This window comes from Nomascus leucogenys, chromosome 18, assembly GCF_006542625.1.
Source record: "Nomascus leucogenys isolate Asia chromosome 18, Asia_NLE_v1, whole genome shotgun sequence".
In the NCBI taxonomy this organism is placed as follows: Eukaryota; Metazoa; Chordata; class Mammalia; order Primates; family Hylobatidae; genus Nomascus; species Nomascus leucogenys.
Window position 1 is genome coordinate 43496164 of NC_044398.1, and position 18127 is coordinate 43514290.

Consider the following 18127-nt stretch of genomic DNA (forward strand, 5'->3'; position numbering starts at 1 on the left):
CTATCTCAACAAACCTTAAATACCCTTTTGGAATCAAATCATCTTCTGTAGCAGATATTGTAGATCATTAGCTCAATCTTTTTTTCCAAATTTGTTCTCCCTTGATTGAAACTGCTATAATGGAAAGGCTACCCTTTTAACAGATTCTGATCGATGAAGTATAGGTTGAAGTCACTCAGCAGGGCACCCATTCCTAAACAGAGAATAAAGTTTGACTAGGAAAAAGTCCTTCAGAATATACAGTTGTCTCCTGGTATCTGTCAGCTATTGGCTCCAGGATCCCCTACAGATACCAAAATCCACAGATGCTTAAGTCTGTTATATAAAATGGTATAGTATTTGCACATAACCTACAAACATGCTCCTGTATAATTTAAATCTTCTCTAGATTACTTATAATACCTCATACAGCATAAATGCTATGTAAATAGTTGTTATACTGTGTTGTTTAGGAAATAATAACAAGAAAAAAATTCTGTACGTGTTCAGTACAGATGCAACCATCTATTTTTTTCAAATATTTTCAATCCTTGGTTGAATCCATGAACATGGAACCCATGGATACTGATATGATTTGGCTCTGTGTCCCCACTCAAATCTCATCTTGTAGCTCCCGTAATTCCCAAGTGTTGTGGGAGGTACCCAGTGGGAGATGACTGAATCTTGGGGGCGGGTCTTTCCCTTGCTGTTCTCATATAGTAAATAGGTTTCACAAGATCTGGTGGTTTAAAAATGGGAGTTTTGGCCGGGCGTGGTAGCTCACACCTATAATCCCAGCACCTTGGGAGGCCGAGGTGGGCAGATCACTTGAGGTCAGGAGTTTGAGACCAGCCTGGCCAACATGGCAAAACCTAGTCTCTACTAAAAGTACAAAAAAGTTAGCCAGGCAGGATGGCGCATGCCTGTCGTCCCAGCTACTCGGGAGACTGAGGTGGGAGAATCACTTGAATCTTGGAGGGGAGGTTGCAATGAGCTGAGATTGTGCCACTGCACTCCAGCCTGGGTGACAGAGTAAGACTCCATTTCAATAATAATAATAAGTGAATAAAAATGGGCGTTTCCCTGCACAAACTCTTCTCTTGTCTGCTGCCATGTGAGAGGTGCCTTTCACCTTCCATCATGATTGTGAGGCCTCCCCAGCCACGTGGAACTGTAAGTCCAATAAACCTCTTTCTTTTGTAAATTGCCCAGTCTTGAGTATGTCTTTATCAGCAGCGTGAAAATGGATTAATACAGATACGAAGGGCCAACTATATATATTTTTTCTCCTAGGCCTCTCCCCCATCACCTCCCTCACCACATTCCTAGCTAATTTTCATTACTCCTTTTTTTTTTTTTTTTTTGAGACAGAGTCTCGCTCTGTCGCCCAGGCTGGAGTGCAGTGGCGCAATCTCAGCTCACTGTGAGCTCCGCCTCCCAGGTTCATGCCATTCTCCTGCCTCAGCCTCTCCGAGTAGCTGAGACTACAGGCGCCCGCCACCACACCTGGCTAAGTTTTTTGTATTTTTAGTAGAGACGGGGTTTCACCGTGGTCTCGATCTCCTGACCTCGTGATCCGCCCGCCTCGGCCTCCCAAAGTGCTGAGATTACAAGCGTGAGCCACCGCGCCCGGCCTCATTACTCTTTCAGAAGTTTCAACTTCAAGAGTCCTGTACTAGGTCAGGTGCCTGTGTTGCATATTTGCATAGCTCTGCATACTTCCCCTTTATAATATTTATCAAAATTATAATTATATAAGGACACACTTAGTTGTTTAAAGTCTGCCTATATTGCAATGTAAACTCTACCTGCCTAATTTACTACTATATTCCAAACACTAATTACAGTCCCTTGCACCTAGGAGGCACTCCATAAACATCTGAATGAATAAATTTGCAAAAGATTACCTAATAAAGCGTAGTGACCAAGTACATATAAGTTAAGCAATACTTCCTCTCTTATCCTTAGGCCCCACCCATGCTAATCAGTCATATTCTTACTTCCTTGCTATGTACAAAATTCTCAAACATTTGAGAAAAACCAACAGTACAAAAGAAAGAAATTATGGCTGACAAAGAATCTAAGAGCATGAATTGGAAAAAATTCAATTAAAATAAAAAAGTCGATTAAAATAAAAAATTTCTAGGAATAAGGCTGAATAGGTTAATTGAGCCACTCCTCAAACTAAAAATGCTGGATAAAAAAATTTAAAAGTATATATGCTTAAAGAATCAAAGAACTGGGACAACTCTCAAGAATCACTGGGATAAAATCTAAGTGAAAGCATGCATCCAAAGTGGTACACAGAGCACTGAAATCCTGTGTCCTATGTACATGTGACAAACCAAGTAGTGTGACTTTGGCTCCCATGGCTTCTCAAAGCCAGGGAGACAGAAGTCGAAGCTCAATGTCACCTAAGGAAGACCCTCTTCTCCCCAAAACTGGGATCCCACTCTACCTCCCAACCCCCAAGTCTGCAAAGAAGGATACTCTGAGGCTGGTAGAGAGGGAACCTGAGGAGTGGAGATGGATATGAGAAATTATAAACAAAAGCCAGTTCCCAGGGGACTAAATGGGGGAGGGAAAAGGGGGAAGGGAAAGGAAAGGAAGGGGGAAAAAGAAAGAAAGGAGGAGTTAGGTAAGAGTGTGTCCTTGTTCAGGGAAAACACATACTAGAAATACATAGAGATGGATGAGCATGATGTCTGCCTCTTACTCTTTGGTTCAGAAAAAGGTTAATGGTAATTGCTAAACACGTGCTGACAGAGAGTGCAAATATGGTGAAATATTAATAGCTGGGGACCAAGAAAGTTCTTTTTCTGCACTTACAACTTTTCTATAAAGTTGAAAGTATTTCAACATAAATTATAAGAATACTAAACTAAGATAAAAGTCAAATGATTATGTGAAGAATGTCTTCAAGAAGAGTAATTCTCAATATACTAATTATATGATTAGTAGCCTTAATAGGGACAGTCTTAATCTGATGATAAGATCCAGGTATATTTTTCCAATGACATTAATAAACAAGAAAAGTAATGAGAAAACAAAACACCATGAGCTTCAAAAAAAAAGGAAATTAAAAAGCAAAATAAACGATGGCATAATTTTAGACAATGAAGGAATTTAAGGGGAATCAGTTTTATCTCTATGTTTAGAAAATGAACCTTTGCCTATCACAGGTTTAGTGATCTTGGATTACAGAAAAGATATCATACTCTCATACTAATTAGATCTTCAGTAAATATTTCTAAAAAATGTATTTTAACTTTATTAGTGTCAGATTTTAAGTCAACCTAAAAAAAAAGGCAGAAAAGGCTATAATTTAATAGAACGTAATATGCTTTAGGGCTAACAGATACTACTTAAAGTGGATAGATCACTAAAAAAGACTTAGTACATTCTTTTTCTTTTTTGAGATGGAGTCTTCACATGATCTCAGCTCACTGCGACCTCCACCTCCTGGGTTCAAGCGATCCTCCTGCCTCAGCCTCCCAAGTAGCTGGGATTACAGGCGCACACCACCACGCCCAGCTAATTTTTTGTATTTTTAGTAGAGACGGGGTTTCATCATGCTGGCCAGGCTGGTCTCAAACTCCTGACCTTGTGATGCGCCCGCCTCAGCCTCCCAAAGTGCTGGGATTACAGGCATGAGCCACCGCGCCCTTTTTTTTTTCTTTTTTTTTTTTGAGACGGAATCCCGCTCTGTAACCCAGGCTGGAGGGCAGTGGCATGATCTTGGCTCACTGCAATCTCCACCTCCCGGGTTCAAGCGATTCTCCTGCCTCAGCCTCCTGAGTAGCTGGGATTACAGGCACCTGGCACCACGCCTGGCTAATTTTTGTATTTCTAGTAGAGATGGTGTTTCACCACGTTGGCCAGGCTGGTCTCGAACACCTGACCTCAGGTGACCTACCTGCCTCTGCCTCCCAAAGTGCTGAGATTACAGGCGTGAGCCACCAAACCCAGCCGAGACTTAATACATTCTTAAAAGCTTTTTCATTCATTCAACAAATATTTATTGAAGGCCTAAGCACAGTGCCTGGTGATGGCTTGGGAGCATGGATGGATAGATGGGCAGGAGAGCAATTCCTGCTTTCATGGACTTGCCATCTTGTCCAACTCAAAGGCTCACACAATTAAACCTGTTGTGGATTTGGATTTCCTTTCAGGGAAGGAAAATGGTTTCAAGAGGAAAGGCACTGACCCAGATAGGAATATTTCCTGGCAGGCTTCCTTCAGGAAGTAATGATGGAGTTGACATCTGAAAGAAGAGTGGGTATTAACAAGAGAAAACAGGCTGGAAAAGCTAAAAGCAAGTGAATGTGGGCAAATCCCAGGAAGCCTAGGGAAATAGTGCAAGATGAGGCTGGAGAAGTAAGAGTGGGCTAGACAACAGAAGCCTTACCAGGAAGAGGAAAGGTTAAAGATTTGGCTCTGCCATAGACTGAATGTTTATGTCTTCCCAAAACTCATTGAATTCATTAGGGTGAAATCTAATTCCCAGTGTGATGGTATTTTGAGGTGGGGCCTTAGGGAAGTGATTAGGTAATGAGGGCAGAGCCTTCATTAATGGGAGTAGAGCCCTTATAAAAGAGACCCAGGACGGAGGCCCCTTGTGCCTTCCACCATGTGGACAAGATGAAAATATGGTCACCTATGAAGAAGTAGGCCCTTACCAGACATCAGATCTGCTAGTGTCTTCATACTGGACTTCCTGGTCTCCAGAACTGTAAGAAATACATTTCTGTTGTTTTTATAGTATTCTGTTATAGCAGGCCAAACAGAGTAACATAGGGTCTATTCTAAGAACAAAGGAAGTCCTGAAATATTTCAAACACTGATGTGCTCAAAGTTTTGTTTCTGTAAGCTCACTCTGGCTAAGTGTAGAAACAGGTTGTAAAGGGCACAGAAGTAATTCAGGGAGCCTAGGTAGGAACCTATTGCAATAGCTCAGGTAAAAGCTATGGTAACATGGACTAGTCTAACTGCAGTAGAATAGGGAATTTGAAATAACTGACTTATGAATTGAATGTGTATGTCCCCCCTCCCACAAATTCCTATATTGAAGCCCTAACCCGTGCGTGGCTCTATTTGGAGTAAGAAAGTAATTAAGGCTAAAGAGGTCATGAGAGTAGAGCTCTAATCTAATAGGACTGATATCTTTATAAGAAAGAACACTGAAGAGCTTGCTCTCTCCCCACTGCCCCTCACTCTGCTGCACATGTACCAAGGGAAGGCCAGGTGAGAACATAGCAAGGAGGCTGCCATTTGCAAGCCAGGAAGAGAGCCCTCACCCACAAAGAACCCTGCTGGACTTTGATTTGGGACTTCTAGAATCCAGAACTGTGAGAAAACAAATTTCTGTTGTTTAAGCCACTCACGGATACCCCCTTGGTATCCATGGGGGATTGGTTCTAAGACCCCCTGTAGAACCCAAAATCCGTGGATGCTCAAGTCTCTTATATAAAATGGCATAGTATTTCCACATAACCTATGCACATCCTCTTGTAATTACACTGCTTTAGAGAATGAGAGGGGAAAAAAAGTCTGTACATGTTCAACATAGATGCAAATATCCTTTTTTAACTGAAATATTTTTATCCCCAGTTGGTTGAATCTATGGATGTGGAACCCTTAGATATGGAGGACCAACTGTATTTTGTTGTGGCAGCCTGAGCAGATAAATGCAGATTTTGGTACCAAAAAGTGTGGTATTTCTGTAACAACTACCTAAAAATGTGGAAGTGGCTTTGGAACTGGGTAATGGTGAGAGGCTGGAGGAGTTTTAACTTGCATGCTAAAAAAAAGTCTATAGTGTCCTGAAGGACTGTTGATAGCTATGGTCCAACAGGTGATTGGATTAAAAGTAACTCTTATAAGGGCTCAGAAAGAAAAGGGGAGAGCCAGAGAGAAGGCCTCCATATTCTTACAGTATACATATATCATCATCAACAGAATGTTCGTGGGCATGATGGACTTTAAGGGCCCGTCGGTGAAGTCTTAGGTAGAAATGCAGAACAGCTTAATAGAAACAAAGGAGATTCTTGTTATAAAATAGAAAGAAAGAAATAGTTGTGTTCTAGTGTTTTGTGGAAGGCAGAAATTGTGAGCAATGAAATTGGATCTAAATTTAGCTAAGGAGATTTCCAAGCAAAGTATTGAAGGAGCAACTTGGTTTCTCTACCACTTAAAATGCAAGGAAATAGAGTGAAGGAATTTTAAGCAAAAAGAAACTAGAACTTGAAGATATAGAAAATTCTCAAGCCTGTCCGTATTGCAAAGAAACGAGAAAGCTTGTTTTGAAGAGAACATTAAAGATGTGGCTGAACAACCATTTGATAACATTAGTGTGGGTGTGAACTACAGATTTAATCAGCCACCTGAGCAGAAGCCAAGAACAGAGATGGGATTGTACCATTAGAGATACTGCCAGCCGGGACTAAAGGGGACAGGAAAAATCAGAATGGAATGAAAGAAGGCTTTAGGACTTCTCAGATTCTACAGAAACAGACAACAGAGCTATCTGGCTGTGAGCATGAGCTATCCTTTTAAAAAGTGAAGAATGGCCTCAAAAGTGATTCAAATATTGTCCGTGAACCACAGCCTGCCATTCTCACCACAGGCCTAAGAGTCAGGGCTAGTTCCTCCTCCATTTCAAAGGGTGGGGCCTTTTCACTCAGGGGAGGCCAGGATCCCACTGCCCAATGCCTCAGGGACAAGGCTGAGGCCCAGTGCCATAAGGGTGACAGTGCCACCCAAGCGGGCCTGGAGGGCATAGCATCAAACCAAAAATAATAATTCTAGAGCCTTAAGACCTAATGGGATTTGCCTTGCCAGGTTTGGGGACTTGCTTGGGACTTGTCATTCTTTTTTTCTTTCTTGTTTCTCCTTTCTGAGATGGCATGTCTTTCCTATGCCCGTCCCATCATTGTGTTTTGGAAGAGCATATTGTCTGGTTTCACAGGTTCAAAGCTGGAGAGGAATTTTGCCTCAGAATGAATGGTACCAAAAGTCTCGGCCATATCTGATTTATGTTTAAATTAGGCTTTGGATTTTAGACTTTAGAGTTGATACTTAAACAAGTTAAGACTTTTAGTGTGGTTGGGATGGAAGGGAATATATCTGCATGTGACAAGAACATAGATTTTGGCAGGCCACGGACAGTATGTTACAGATTGAATGAGTGTGTCCCCCACTTCAAAATTCCCATTTTGAAGCCCTAACCCCCAGTGTGGCTATATTTGGAGTAAGACAGTAATTAAGATTAAATTAAGTAACAAGGGTGGGGCCCTGATCTGACAAGACTAGTGTCTTTATAAGAAGAGACACCAGATAGCACTCATGCTCTTCTCCCACCCACAACCCACTTTGTGTGTCAAAGGCCATGTGAAGACAAAGCAAGAAGGCAGCTGTCTGCAAGCCAGGAAGAGAGCCCTCACCAGAAACTGACCCTGTTGGATCTTGATCTGAGACTTCTAGCTTATAGAACTGTGAGAAAAATTTCTGTAGGTTATAGTACTTCATTATGGCAGCCTGAAAAGACTAATACACTGACAAAAATTAGGAAGTTTTGAGGTAATGTGTTGTTAAGCTAATTCCTCATTTTTAATAGTAGAGTAGAATAAAATAATGTCTAAAATATACTGGCTAGTGTTTTGATGGTAACAACTAGAAAAACTAAAATTGATTATTAGAAGAAATTGGAGGGGGGTGTTGATGATAAAATTTTACTTTTTAACCCTTAGTTTTTCTAAAGCCATGTATATTAGTTTCATCAACCATTTCAAAAGTTTAACTTAATTTTCAAAGAAAACTTAAAATATCATGCCTTCATTCCTTAAATTTCATTGTTTTATTTTTATGATTTTTGCTATATTAATCCTTGCCAATTTTAAACCAACATTTTTAACTTAAATCTTTTTTTATTTTATTTTCAACTTAAACTGCTTAAATTTACATTTTCTAATACATTAAAATAGATAATTATTACAAATGTTCACCCATGTAATACCTAAAATTATCTCACGTTCCAGGAGTGGTAGATGGCTTACACTTTGAAAAACATGACTAGATGCAAAATTTGGGTATTCATCTTGATGGCTTAGAAACTTATTAAACATAGGCCAGGCACGGTGGCTCATGCCTGTAATCTCAGCACTTTGGGAGGCCGAGGCAGGTGGATCACGGGGTCAAGAGACTGAGACCATCCTGGCCAACATGGTGAAACTCCGTCTCTACTAAAAATATAAAAATTAGCTGGGCGTGGTGGTGCACACCTGTAGTCCTAGCTACTCAGGAGGCTGGGGCAGGAGAATCACTTGAACCAGAGGCAGAGGTTGCAGTGAGCTGAGATCATGCCACTGTACTCCAGCCTGGTAACAGAGTGAGACTCCGTCTAAAAAAAAAAAAAAGAAAAGAAAAATCACATTAAACATATATGAGAAAATGAATTCCTGTCTTTTAAAAAATAATTGTCTCCACAAGTTACAGGTACACTGATAGGATTTTAAGAACACCTGAGTATTTGGATTTCCCTTTTTAGAATGATTACATTAAATATAACCTGAAAATATTACACATAGCCAAAAGTTAAAAATTTAAAACTTTTAGTGCTGTTAAAACTAAATGCTGTTTTTAAAAAATCCAGAAACTGAACTTCGTCACAGAAAATGGGCTTAGCTAAATAAAACAATGTAAATGCCTTTTTAAAAAAATCATAGGCCAGGTGCAGTGGCTCACGGCTGTAATCCCAGCACTTTGGGAGGCTGAGATGGGCAGATCACTTGAGGTTAGGAGTTCAAGACTGGCCTGGCTAACATGGTGAAACCCTGTCTCTACTAAAAATACAAAAATTAGCCAGGCATGGTGGTGGGCACCTGTAGTCCCAGCTACTCGGGAGGCTGTGGCAGGAGAATCGCATGAACCCAGGAGGTAGAGGTTGCAGTGAGCTGAGATCGCACCACTGCACCCAGCCTGGGTGACAGAGCAAGACTCCATCTCAAAAAAAAAAAAACACAAAAAATCATGGTTAAGTTGTCCAATGCATCAATTTATTCAAATAATGTTTAACCAGTACCTACATGCAATCTACTCTGCTAATTACTGGAAATGCAAAGACAGATACAATGTCTCTAAAATTTGGAAATGTGTCTGTATAAGAATTTAAAGCACAAAGAAATGCCCCTCAATATAATGATATAACTTGTTGAATTAAAATAGTTCAGCTGTCAGTTATTGAAAACTAGTAAAAAGACTTAACTTTCACCACAATCTTTAGTAAAACTTAGAATGAGACTTACTTCTACTTACAGTCTTGGTTTAAAAAGCATAGTACACTACTTCAAGTAGGCCCTAAGCATTCATATTTGTTTGCAGAATAAATATGCTATGGTCCATTTCTCAGCAGTCTACCTCTGTAAGGCAGTTCTTATATTTTAAGTGTCTAAAACACGTGTTTTCTTGATACAGGAGGAAATACTGAATTATTCATAACACAGATGAAAGTATTTTTCATCTACTTATATCCACACTTCTTAAAAAGCGTGCCTTCAACCCCCATTTGCATAGCTCCTCTGCTAACTTTTAGCCATTCCCTCTTATGAATGTACTGCCCTCTTTGTCTGAAGGCAGCTGTCTCCATCAACATTTCATTCTTACAGGAACGGGGCAGTGAGCTCTCCAGTTCATTCAACCTTAAGTAGAGGAAGGGGCCCCTCACAGCTCCTAAGTTAGCCTTCTGGTACTCTTAGCAGAGTCTGTTACCCCAGGGCTGCAGAGTCTACCTGGGTTGGGTGCTAGTTGTTTACCAGGGTTCAGCATCAGTCTGAACTGAGCTTCTACACAGTATGTGGCCTCCCAAATGCCTTAGTGGTTTCTGGTTACACCTGGGGAACAGGGTCCTTAATCTCCTAAAAGAATACTTTTATACCGATAGTTATTTTATCCATGTAAAATAAATCACTCATTTAATTAAATGGTTTTAGAAAAGAAAAATTTTTTTTATAAATTAATTTTTTTTTTTTTTTTTTTTTTTTTTTGAGAAGGAGTCTCGCTCTTTCACCCAGGCTGGAGTGCAGTGGCGCGATCTTGGCTCACTGCAGGCTCCGTCCCCCGGCGTTCACGCCATTCTCCTGCCTCAGCCTCTCCGAGTAGCTGGGACTACAGGCGCCCGCCACCACGCCCGGCTAATTTTTTTTGTATTTTTAGTAGAGATGGGGTTTCACCGTGGTCTCAATCTCCTGACCTCGTGATCCGCCCGCCTCGGCCTCCCACAGTGCTGGGATTACAAGCGTGAGCCACCGCGCCCGGCCATAAATTATTTTTATAAAAGAAAAACTATTATAAATAAATAATAAAACTCATAATGAAATTGAATATTTATTTGAATTTCTCCTGGTAATAGCACTCAACAAATAAGAAAAACCAAGCTGTGAGATTTTGTTTTAAATGTAGCCATTTTTCAAAAGGTAAAAAGTTGGCTTCTATATTTAATGGCAAGTGGGACATCTTCTATTTTAAAATTAACATTCAAAAGGTAGTAAAATATACACTATCATGAACATGATGTGTTTTATAGAATGGATTCATGTCTGAATGCTAATCTGAATGTGGAAGAAATATATTATCTGTTAAAAACCACACTGGAAAAATGTTCTTTTTTATAGAAAGTAGCTTGAAGTAAAAAGGAACTTGCTAATAAAGCCAGTAAACTTTCACACATGGAATTTTTTTAAAATCTCCACCCATCCCACCTCTGAAAAAAAAAAGAAGAAGAAAGAGAAGAATAAAAGAAAGAAAAAGAAAAAACCCATATGCTCAATTTGAGTAAAGCCATTCATTACGTGACTGCTAATTCTGTACAATGTGGAAATATTTCGTTTCCTAAAGTGCATCTTTTGAAGATTTGTCTAGTAAAACTGCAATATCATATACAAAACACTTAACACAAGACATGCAATAACAAAGCTAAATCATTCCAGTGTAAAGTTTTTAAAACTACTTTTAAAACTTTTGTTTCACCAAGAAATAAAGATGTAAAATACAGTAGCATTCTTGTTCTCCAACAGTATGCATTCTATGCTTTTGTTATTTGGCAAATCTTTTAGAGTCGAACAAAAATAATAGTCTAAACAATATTTCTTCTGTCATTATAATACGATTCCCAGGCAGAACAGTAAGATGTAGAGGAAGAGTTAGATTTTTGGAAGTTTTGGTGCATTAACCACAGGATTTGCCTCGTGCAAGTATCTCCTCCCTGAACTCTTGTAATCATAGGTACAGCCATGAGTTTCTGCATAACGATGAGATGCACAGAAGTTGTTTCCACATCTAAAGCACAAAAAAAGTTTACGTGAATAGTTGTATTTCTATGAAAGGCTCATCTGTCTGGGAGAGAGGAGCTTGACTTCAGGTAGTCCAACAGGGGCCCTTTGGTTCTTTTTAGCAATTTCACTGCTGACATTTCCCTTCCATTCGTAAACAAGCATACACACCCCCAAAAGGAACAAGTTAATTGTCTATGAAGATGACAATTTATGATAAAGAAGTCATTATTGACTGAAACAGGGTAGACGAGGTGCAGTGGCTCAAGCCTGTAATCCCAGCACTTTGGGAAGCCGAGGTGGGTGGATCTCGAGGCCATCCAGGCCAACATGATGAAAACCGATCTCTACTAAAAATACAAAAATTAGCTTGGTGTGGTGGCATGCATCTATAGTCGGGAGGCTGAGGCAGGAGAATCGCTTGAACCCAGGAGGTGGAGGTTGCAGTGAGCCAAGATCGTGCCACTGCACTCCAGCCTGGTGACAGAGCAAGACTCAATCTCAAAAAGAAAAAAGAAAAAAAAAAAAAAAGAATGAAACAGGGTATAGAACTCTATCAGTAGTAAAATTGCAAAAAGCTGATAAATATGCCCATCGGTTCTCTTATACCTAGTAAATCTGAAAGAATTCTGAATTTCTGAGAAATTCTGTCTCATGATAAAATTAAAATAGTAAAACCTAACTATGCCATGAAAGGATTTTTAAAAATATTTCTAGTAGCAAAATAGGTTGTTTTCATTTGAACCGAATACACTCTAAAAAGCAGGGATTGGGATGGGTGTGGTGGCGGCTCACACCTGAAATTCCAGCACTTTGGGAGGCAAAGGTGAGAAGATCACTTGAGGCCAGGAGTTTGAGATCAGCCTAGGCAATATAGTGAGATCTGTCTCTACAAAAAATTTAAAAAATTAACCAGGCATGATGGCACATGCCTATAGTCCTCGCTATTAGGGAGGCTGAGGCAGGGGCATAGCTTGAGCCCAAGACATTAAGGCTCCAGAGACCTATGATTACAGTACTGAAAAAAAAAAAAAAAGGCCGCCGCAGCAGTTATTTTAATTCAAGCCTAGCCTCAATCTAAGGGCAGACAGCCAAGATAATATGACATATTATCCTTGGAGGATATCAATCAATACTAATGAAATAAATAATTACAGTAAGATAAAGGTCCTACTTTTTTGGAAATATATTATTCATCTATTTTATACTAACTGTTAATTTTTTATTAAATTTTTAATAGAATATTCAGGGAGGGGTTCTTCCAAGGTGCCATTCAAACAAAATCCAAGCAGGTTCATCCTAAGACAAAAAAGGTACACTCTCAGATTGGTTTAAACCTCCTAACTTAAAGGACAAGGAAGGATCTGTTTTTGTCTTTTGGAAATCCAAGAGCTATCTACTTGTTCTTTACTTCAGCCAATTCTAAGTTCAACTGAAGATAGCTATTTGAACATCATCTTAATGATGTTATAAACAGGCAATTTAAATATTTTATTTTGCATAATCCCCAAGCTGGGTTATCACAGAGAAAGCATCTGAGCTTCTCCAGCTCGCCAACCTGCCTGCATTCGTAGCTACTAGCCAGTCCTGTTTTCTTTCCACAAAGAAAACAATGATTTGTTGTTTTCTTCTTCGTCTGAAGAGGGGCTTTCACAGGTGGGAGGTGATGAGTAGCATATTCTCCTATTTAGAGAAAGGACACCTTGATTAACACAGGCATAAAATCCTAAACATGAAATACTATTAAGCAAAACAGAAAACATAGTCCTATCAAAGTAAATATCTATGCCATAAAAATTAATTTGTGCTATTTTTATATCTAAAATTACTTATAAAATCTACAGGTCAAGTTGCAGTGGAAATATTTCTTTTAAGATGTGGTAGGTTTCTACTGATTAGCACTTATATTTTTAGAACTTTTTATACACACCACTTTTCTGATTATTTCTAATGGTAATAAGTTTATATAAAGTACACCAAATTTTGACAGAGAATAAAGAAAAATGTCTGCTTCAAAATCATATTTGGTGAAACCTCTGAGAACATGATTGCCATACAAATATTCTGTTTGTTCACACCAAAAAGGAGTACCAGAGTATCACAAAACATGCCTTTTAGTCCTATTACACCACAGACAATAAGTCCATCAAACCATGAGCAGGTCATTTACTCTTTCAAAACTTCAATGTTTATTTTTAACATAATAGAACATGTATTTTTCTCTCTAGGTTAATAAGCACTTTAAGGTCAACTCAGTCCATATATGTAAAAAGCACTCTGAAAGTTTTAAGCATGTTATAGTTATATAAAATGTCATATTAATAATAGTAACTAACACAGTACACAGTTCAATTTCACAGTACTACTAGTTTTCCAAAAATATTTACTGAATTCTGTATTACTGTATCAACTTGAGTTTTTACCTTAAAAATAAGAGCACATCTGTTATTATATAAGAATTAAATCAATTTTTTTTTTTTGAGACAGAGTTTTGCTCTGTCGCCCAGGCTGCAGTGCAGTGGCGCGATCTCGGCTCACTGCAAGCTTTGTGTCTCGGGTTCAAGTGATTCTTCTGCCTTAGCCTCCCGAGTAGCTGGGACTATGGGCGCGTGCCACCACGCCCAGCTATTTTTTTTGTATTTTTAGTGCAGACGGAGTTTCACCATCTTGGTCAGTCTGGTCTGGTCTTGAACTCCTGACCTCATGATCCGTCCATCTCAGCCTCCCAAAGTGCTGAGATTACAGGCGTGAGCCACCACGCCAGGCCAAGTCAATGTCTTTAATTACTAAGTGAAATGTCTTTTAGAACTGATCAAAATGCCAACAAACCCTAGTCATAAGCAGAGGCTCAGAGTTCCTGCCCATAGTTGATAAAGTAACAGTACAAGTACATATGTGCTTGGTGTCACACAAAGGCTAAGAAGCAAGAGGCAAAGAAAGAATGCAAGAACAAGTGGAAGGAGTGAGGAAAAATTGGTAGTGTCAATGGTGCTGGGACCTTTTCTCCACTACTGAAAAAGGTTTAGGAGGCCTAAGCTTGGTATTTATTTGGCAGCTAAAAGTCTGGAATTTCTTAAAGGGTTCAAAAAATTGGATTTACAATTAATTGGTTCTATGTCTTTTTTTTTTTTGTCACAACAGAGATTAGGTAATTTGTACACAAGCCCAGCAAAATTAAATCTTCTTTATTACCAGTCTAAAATACACTCCCAGATCTTGCCAAAACTAGAAACAGAATTTGAAACAACTGAGTGACTCCTAATGGTGCCTGGGTACCAACTCAGTTAATAAACGTTTTCTTTCTCAAGTGCACTTAGAGATACCAAGAAAATCTCACAAAGGTGAGGGAGTAATTCCATTATTTAAAATATTTTTTAAAAGATATTTACTTGCACTTGCACAGGACACCAAGGAAAGGCATATATTACAAGATGTCCAATGGAAGTTAATCTACTCGAAACTATCTTTAAAATTCAGGCTTAGGATATTCTTCCTTAAACAATGGTGGAAGAATCTCTGATGATAATTTAATTCACTGTAGTCACATTTTCATTTTTTTTCTTTTCTTAGGGGATGCTTAACTCGATATTCTCCATACTTTTTTTCATTCAAGAACTCCTGTAAGGCTGGGCGCGGTGGCTCACACCTGTAATCCTAGCACTTTGGGAGGCCAAGGTGGGCGAATCACCTGAGGTCAGGAGTTTGAGACCAGTCAGGCCAACATGGTAAAACCCCGTCTCTACTAAAAATACAAAAATTAGCTGGGCATGGTAGCACATGCCTGTAGTCCCAGCTACTCAGGAGGCTGAAGCAGAAGAATCACTTCAACCCGGAGGAAGAGGTTGCAGTGAGCTGCGATCGTGCCACTGCACTTCAGCCTAACCAGGCAACAGGGCGAGACTCTGTCTAAAAAAAAAAAGAACTCTTGCAAATGTGTAGAGACAGAGAATACATCAGTGACAGTAATGAGGCAGCACAAAAATATAAGTGCAGTACTCTGTGAGAGCAGCTTCCATACATCCTTCTACCATTCAGAGAAAACTATTAGTCAACTACTGTGTGCTAGGAACCATCACTAAACATATTGATTTATAGTGGCAACTATAAACAGGAAAAATCTAAATACCTTGGACTGGCATTTAAGGTATTATTATGTCCAATATAATGCCTAACTATCCAGAGACACTGTAATTTACCATGTCATACCTACCCTGAAGGATGTACCAAGTCCTTCCACATCTGCAATCTCTTCTAAAATAAACTCTACCTTGTCAACCCAGTAGAATTTGACTTATCCTGTAAGACATCATCAATTATCAACTCCTCTTTGAAGCCTTCTCTCAAATGTGTACTGAACAGATGAATAAAGAAAAAAACCCATAAAACCATATTGATGGGAAGAGTTGCTTTTCAGAACAAGATGAAAGGTACTTGAGGTAATTCACTTGTTTGCCATTTCCTAGTCTCGTATTTGATCTAACATCCAACAAACAGGATCTACAAAAATTGACCCAACAGAAAGGCAGCAAAAAGTAATAAATTAGTGTTCCAGATGCAAGGTTGGTAGTTGTCTGCCTAAAATCAATGGCTAAAACTATAATAATGGATACAGTTTCCAAGGGAAACCTTATAGTGAAAATAGAGGACCAATGGAGGAATCTAGGAAGTCAATTAAATGAAACTTGCATCAAAATATTGTACACAGACTCTTCTAGATAATTCAGAATGATAGTTATTATGGTGAGAGAAAAATGGAAGCAAGTTACACAGCTCTACTGCAGCTAGCAGCTGATACTTCAAATCTAAATGAAATCAAACAAAAAAGGCATATATCTGGGGACAAGCAGAGGGCTGGTTAAAAAAAAAAAAGACAGAAGAAAACTGAGGTTAAGGCCGGGCGCCATGGCTCACGCCTGTAATCCCAGCACTTTGGGAGGCTGAGGTGGGCGGATCGCGAGGTCAGGAGATCAAGACCATCCTGGCTAACACAGTGAAACCCCATCTCTACTAAAAATACAAAAAATTAGCTGGGCGCGGTGGTGGGCACCTGTAGTCCCAGCTGCTCGGGAGGCTGAGGCAGAGGAATGGTGTGAACCTGGGAGGCAGAGCTTGCAGTGAGCCAAGATTGTGCTACTGCACTCCAGCCTGGGAGACAGAGTGAGACTCCATCTCACAAAAAAAAAAAAAAAAAAGAAAAGAAAAAAAAACTGAGGTTAAAAAAAGATTAAAACAAAAGTAAAAATTTATAACAATGTGATAGCCTAGAATTTAAAAAAAAAACTATTTCAAGAATGAAGGACACAAAAATCAAGTAAGATAAAGATAGGGAGGCATCCACTGGATTTGAAATTATGGAGATCGTCAGTGACCACAGCAATAGCAGTTTCAGAACAGCAGCGAGACGTGAACCAGCACTGAAGACTGAACTAGAGCTGAGTGAGTGGATGGGTGCAATGCAAATTTCCAAGAAGATTAGCTGTGCGTTAGGGCAGGACAGAGTTATGTGTCAATGAAAAACAACAACTATAACATTAAAAGTCAATAAATTACAGTAATAAAAACAATGTGATACTGGCATAAAACAGACACATAGACCAATGAGTAGACAGTCCAGAAACAAATCCTCGTATACATGATCAAATGACTTTCAACACGGGTGCCAAGACCATTCAATGAGGAAGGATAGTGTTTCAACAAAAGTTAATAAGAAAATGGGATGTTCACATGCAAAAGAATGAAGTGGAACCCTTACCTTACACTCTATATTAACTCAAAATGGATTAAAGACCTAAACATAAGATCTAAAACTATAAAACTTCTAGAAGAAAAGATAGGGCAAAAGCTTCATATTGGATTTGGTGGTGATTTCTTGGATATGACACCAAAGGCACAGGTAACAAAAGGAGAAAATAGACAAACCGGATTTCCTAATGTGTCAGGCATCGGATTTCCTAATGTGCCAGGCATTCTGGACTTTCCAGTGATACCACTGAGATGGCACCTGTCAAAAGAGCAGTGGTTCCATTTCTAGTTTGTGGATCTTCAGATAAATTCTGCCATTTTCATTTCACTTCCTGAAAGTCAGGGTCAGCTTGTGAAAAGTTGTTACACAACATGCTAAATGTGAAATGTCAACCCTCACTCTAAACTTTCCCCGTTCAGAACATCAGATACTTCATTGGGTTTTATAGTGGCTTTCTGATTTTTGGTAGTCCGTTGAAGAAGGGAGTTTGAAAGTTGTTGTATGCTGTTAACGATTGTCTGTCCACGTACTGCCTGAAATACCACGATTGTTTATGGAAAGTATCTTTAATAAAGCCGGATACGGTTTGGCTTGAGGGAAAAAAAAAAACATGAAAAGACATTTCTCCAAAGAAGATCTACAAACGGCCAATAAGCACATGAAACTACTCATTAGGAAATCAACTTCACTAACTAGGGAATCAATAATCAGTAACACTAATCATCACAGATATGCAAATCAAAACCATAGTGACATCACCTCACACCCATTAGGACGGCTACTAGCGAAAACATAGGAAAATAACAAGTGTTGCCAAGGATGTGGAGAAATTGGAATCCTTTTGCACTGTTGATGGAATGAAACATGGTACAACAACTGTGGAAAACAATATGATGGTTCCTCAAAAAATTAAAAATAGAAATACCTTCTGATCGCGCAATTTCATTTCTGGGTATATATTCTAAAGAATTGAAAGTAGTGTCTCAAAGACATAGATGTACACCCATGTTCACAGCACCATTATTCACAATAGCTAAAACATGGCAACAATACAACTGTCTATTAACGGATGAATGGATAA

At 39.2% G+C, this 18127-nt stretch overlaps 1 protein-coding gene across 9 annotated transcripts in view; it reads right to left on the minus strand.

The window, feature by feature from the left end:
• Nucleotides 1–10340: 10340 nt before the first annotated feature.
• The window catches only part of ZFAND4 (zinc finger AN1-type containing 4), a 68568-nt gene continuing 60781 nt past the window's right edge, over nt 10341–18127 (minus strand). For 6 of the 9 annotated variants that reach the window (XM_030798366.1, XM_030798365.1, XM_030798361.1 and 3 more), the window contains 2 exons: nt 12866–12986; nt 10341–11310 (listed from right to left, as the gene is read on the minus strand). In XM_030798366.1, the coding sequence (XP_030654226.1) occupies nt 11175–11310; nt 12866–12986 (257 nt within the window). In that variant the 3' untranslated portion in view covers nt 10341–11174. Of the gene's footprint in view, nt 11311–12488; nt 12987–16516; nt 17305–18127 lie in introns of those variants that run through there. The other 3 variants (XR_004026731.1, XM_030798362.1, XM_030798360.1) reach the window with 3 other exon arrangements.